Source organism: Haliotis cracherodii, unplaced genomic scaffold (assembly GCF_022045235.1).
Source record: "Haliotis cracherodii isolate W230 unplaced genomic scaffold, xgHalCrac1.p SCAF_4, whole genome shotgun sequence".
NCBI classification, from domain to species: Eukaryota; Metazoa; Mollusca; class Gastropoda; order Lepetellida; family Haliotidae; genus Haliotis; species Haliotis cracherodii.
The window spans coordinates 29,777,816-29,781,349 of NW_027266297.1; the positions used below are offsets into that span (position 1 = coordinate 29,777,816).

A 3,534-nucleotide genomic window follows, 5' to 3' on the forward strand; every position below is an offset into this window, starting at 1 on the left:
TTTCTTCCTGGAAATATCATAAATCTGTTTAAGCCGAGAGAGCGGTGTTGGCATATTCAGTTCTTCCTTCGCCTGTCTCCCCAACACCCGTCTGTAGCGTCCCAGCCACTATTTACTCATCCAGGGAGCACGTGTGTAAAAGCGTAGTAAAATTTCCTCAGTGGCGTGGCCCGCTTGGAGAGCCTCAATGCATATTTATAACTTGACCTACTCATAGTCTGTAATTGTTTTGGTTTTGCAGCCAATCAGCGCCGAGGCGTCGTCCCAGGGAGAAGTGTCAATCACAGACGGGGGGCGTGAGGGGGCGGAGCTTAGGCGTTTATAAAACTGCTGTGTTCGTCTGAGCCAGTGAGTCTTCCAAGTTTTCACGGAGTAACTGTCTACAAGAGTTGAAGTCGCATACCGCGGACCTTCTTGCGAAGGCTCTATAATCGTTGTGTACATGTGTATTGGTACTTGTGTGTGATTTCAAAATGGTGCCACAGCAAAACACTCGGGACATTATGCTTGACGAGGGTGCGAACGCTTCCTCGGATCAGTTCGGCTCCCAGGTCGTCAATCCAACCTCTCTCACGCCGTACTCCGACGCCACGAACTGTAAAAAGACCACGAACCACATCAAGAGGCCGATGAATGCATTCATGGTGTGGTCTCAAATTGAGAGACGGAAGATTTCCGAGGTGTCACCTGAAATGCATAACGCTGAAATCAGCAAACGGTTAGGCAAGCGCTGGAAAACTCTCTCGGACGAGGAGCGTCAGCCTTACATCGAGGAAGCTGAGCGTCTCCGTGTCCTACACATGCAGGAATACCCCGACTACAAATACCGTCCAAGGAAGAAGGCAAAGCCAACCACTGGAAAAGTTGAACACGGTAAGGTTACTAAACCTTCTCCTAAAAATTCTAGAGCTGACAAGAGCAAAAAGACTGCCAAAGCCGTGGCGCACTTGTCCGTTGCTTCTACAAATAGTGAAAGTGCAGTGAACAGCTCAAATAAACTCAAACTGAAGCTCACTATCGACAGAAAGTTTAAAGAAAGCATCAAAGCTAGTAAGCAAGTGCCTGTGTCTTCATGCCAGCTGACACCCCCAGCTAAGGTGCCATCAAGTCCTTCAGTGTATACACCCCCAACCCCCGAGTCAGCCAGTTTTTACGGTGAAGAAGGGTACGAAGCGCCTGCCGCATCCCCTCATCAAGAGCCCCTCAAAGTCCAACCTCCAGTTCATAGACAGGCAGATTCTCAGCCAGAGGGCTCCTCCCTCGCCGATTTGGACAACCTTACCGATGTGCTACAAATTCCCTCGAACTGGCATCTGGATCTAGGAACCCTAGATTTGGGGAAATTAACTGACACAGACTTTTCTTTTGATATCCAAGGCAGTGCTAACGGTTCTCATTTTGAATTCCCGGACTATGCTACGGCAGAGGTGTCAGAAATGATCGGACTTGAGAACGACTGGTTAGAAACGAGTCTTGGGTCTCTGATCTCCACCCAATGAGTGTAATAACCCCCGGGACACATAGTGCAAACAGTTGTTATTAAATTCATGAAATGGACACAGCGGACCACAGCGTACCATTGGTGTTGGGCAAGTCATGTACATTACATAAGTGTATTTAATTCGTCGACTGCCCGTATCACCAATACTGTGCGTGACTGACCCACGGACCTCAATCATATCAGACCTATGCATTTCAAGTCTTTATATTCCTTGTGGACGTGTATATAACTGTACATAGAACAATATATCTTGCTGTCTCAGCGGAACTTTACAAAATGGGCCCATGCTTGTGCATGGTTTCTTCGTGCCCCTGATACGAACTGCTTCTCAGGTGTGTTCGATTAGATTGACTGAATCCACGGTCAGGTCAAAAGTTCGCTCAGCTATTTTCTACCTTACTTGAGAAACGAACGGTTGTATAATATATTTTTGCCCGTGGGAAAAGTTTCATAGCATAATCCCAAAGGGTTTTGTATCAAATGTATATTCCAGATCTAACAAAATATAATTTCTCACATTTTTGTAAATTTTGTAGTATTTTATACTTCTATAATGAGTATTCTATCTAGAACCGCTCAACCTTGTCACATATTCGCCTTGATATATAAGTGATTTTTGTAAGAAAAACAAACTGCAGAGACTACACTGTTTACAACTCAAAAGGGGAGAGGTGTTATTTATTGCATATTTAAGATCACCTCTCCCCGACATATACAAAGTGTGCTATTATTATTTATATTAAAATCTGTCCAATGAACAAATCTGGTCGACTCCGTTTTGTATAGCACGTTCGTAGTGTTAGTCCGAGCTTCTAGAACCAAGAGAGTCAATGTTTGCTGTAGAGTTAAACATCAAGTCTAGAGCCTTTGGCAGGCTGCTTGTTTATGTAGGGTCATTTCAACTCCTAAAAGAACTTGCCCGACTTCTAGTCCATTTGTACTGTCACCCCTTAGAACTTTTGAACCAAACTGCCAAATGTGTCTTCTCTGGCACCGACATTTGTCAGGTTCTTTTGGAGTTGAAATGAGCCACGGAAAAGGGACTAAAAGTTTAGTCCTACATTAGTCCTTCATATGTATTGCCTACTGTAAAGGGACTGACTGCAGGTGTCCTGCGTGACAAGGTTCTCGTGTTATTAGGCGACAGTTCAGAGCACGTGGTCGAAATTGCCACCCTGGATTAGGTTGTAACGGACGGCCGGTTGTGCAGTGAAAAGCTTGCTGGTGGGCCGTCGTTCCTCGTCTAGTCTGTGAGACCTACTTCTACTGCTGACTCGCTTGTTTCCACATGAAGCGAGTCACTCGGTGCAAATTTGGAGGTAATCCCGCGTTTGTAGGTGGTTGATTATTACTGTATTCCGTCTTAGTTGCTTGATTCAATGTTTTCATAAGCCAGACGGAAATCCGGTGACGAATCCAGCCATGCGTACAGTGTGATCAGAAAATAGTGACATAATTACAGTCACGCTCCACAGGCGGGGTTAGGCACTGCGCTGTAGTCGCCTCCAGTCGCCCCCCGCATGTTGGAAGGTAATTCTGTGTGAGACAAGGTGCGACTCTGACACCCTTTCACTACAGAAGGAACGACGTCGTTTGATCATTGCTACGATGTCATAACCAATCTCTCCCATTAAAATATGGTTTCAGTATGACAACGACACACTGTTCCTTAAAAAGAGTTTGTGAAGTAACCTATTCACATTTGATCTTTGATCACTAGAATGAATTAAAGTCTTTCTGGTAACGCTCCCCCTAAAGGTTTTGATCTAAGAACGAACTGAGGAAGTGGGTATAACTACTTCCTTATCAAGTGACCGGTAATGTGATACACACTCTTTAAGAACAAGACTCGAGGAGCAAATCTGGGACAACAGTCGTATTGGTGTAAAACGGATTACACCGTAAGTTGGTTTTTTTTGTCAGCCACTAAATGGACGTAACGGATATTTACGGTATCAGATAAACAACTGGCGACTGTCTGTGATAAGTTTGGATTAGTATAGCGTATGTCTGTACTGTTTGGTTATAACGTA

The 3,534-nt window shown here is 44.8% G+C and overlaps 1 protein-coding gene across 1 annotated transcript; it reads left to right on the forward strand.

Annotated features, from left to right (window-relative positions):
* The first annotated feature begins 363 nt into the window (after positions 1–363).
* Positions 364–2,250, forward strand: LOC139478539 (transcription factor SOX-11-like). Its single transcript, XM_071261035.1, has one exon. It carries the CDS (start codon positions 474–476, stop codon positions 1,497–1,499), a length of 1,026 nt encoding a protein of 341 aa, XP_071117136.1. The 5' UTR covers positions 364–473; the 3' UTR covers positions 1,500–2,250.
* Positions 2,251–3,534: the final 1,284 nt, after the last annotated feature.

Coding starts and splice junctions, on each gene's coding strand:
- LOC139478539 (XM_071261035.1), top strand. CDS start 474: ATGGTGCCACAGCAAAACACTCGGGACATTATGCTTGACGAGGGTGCG.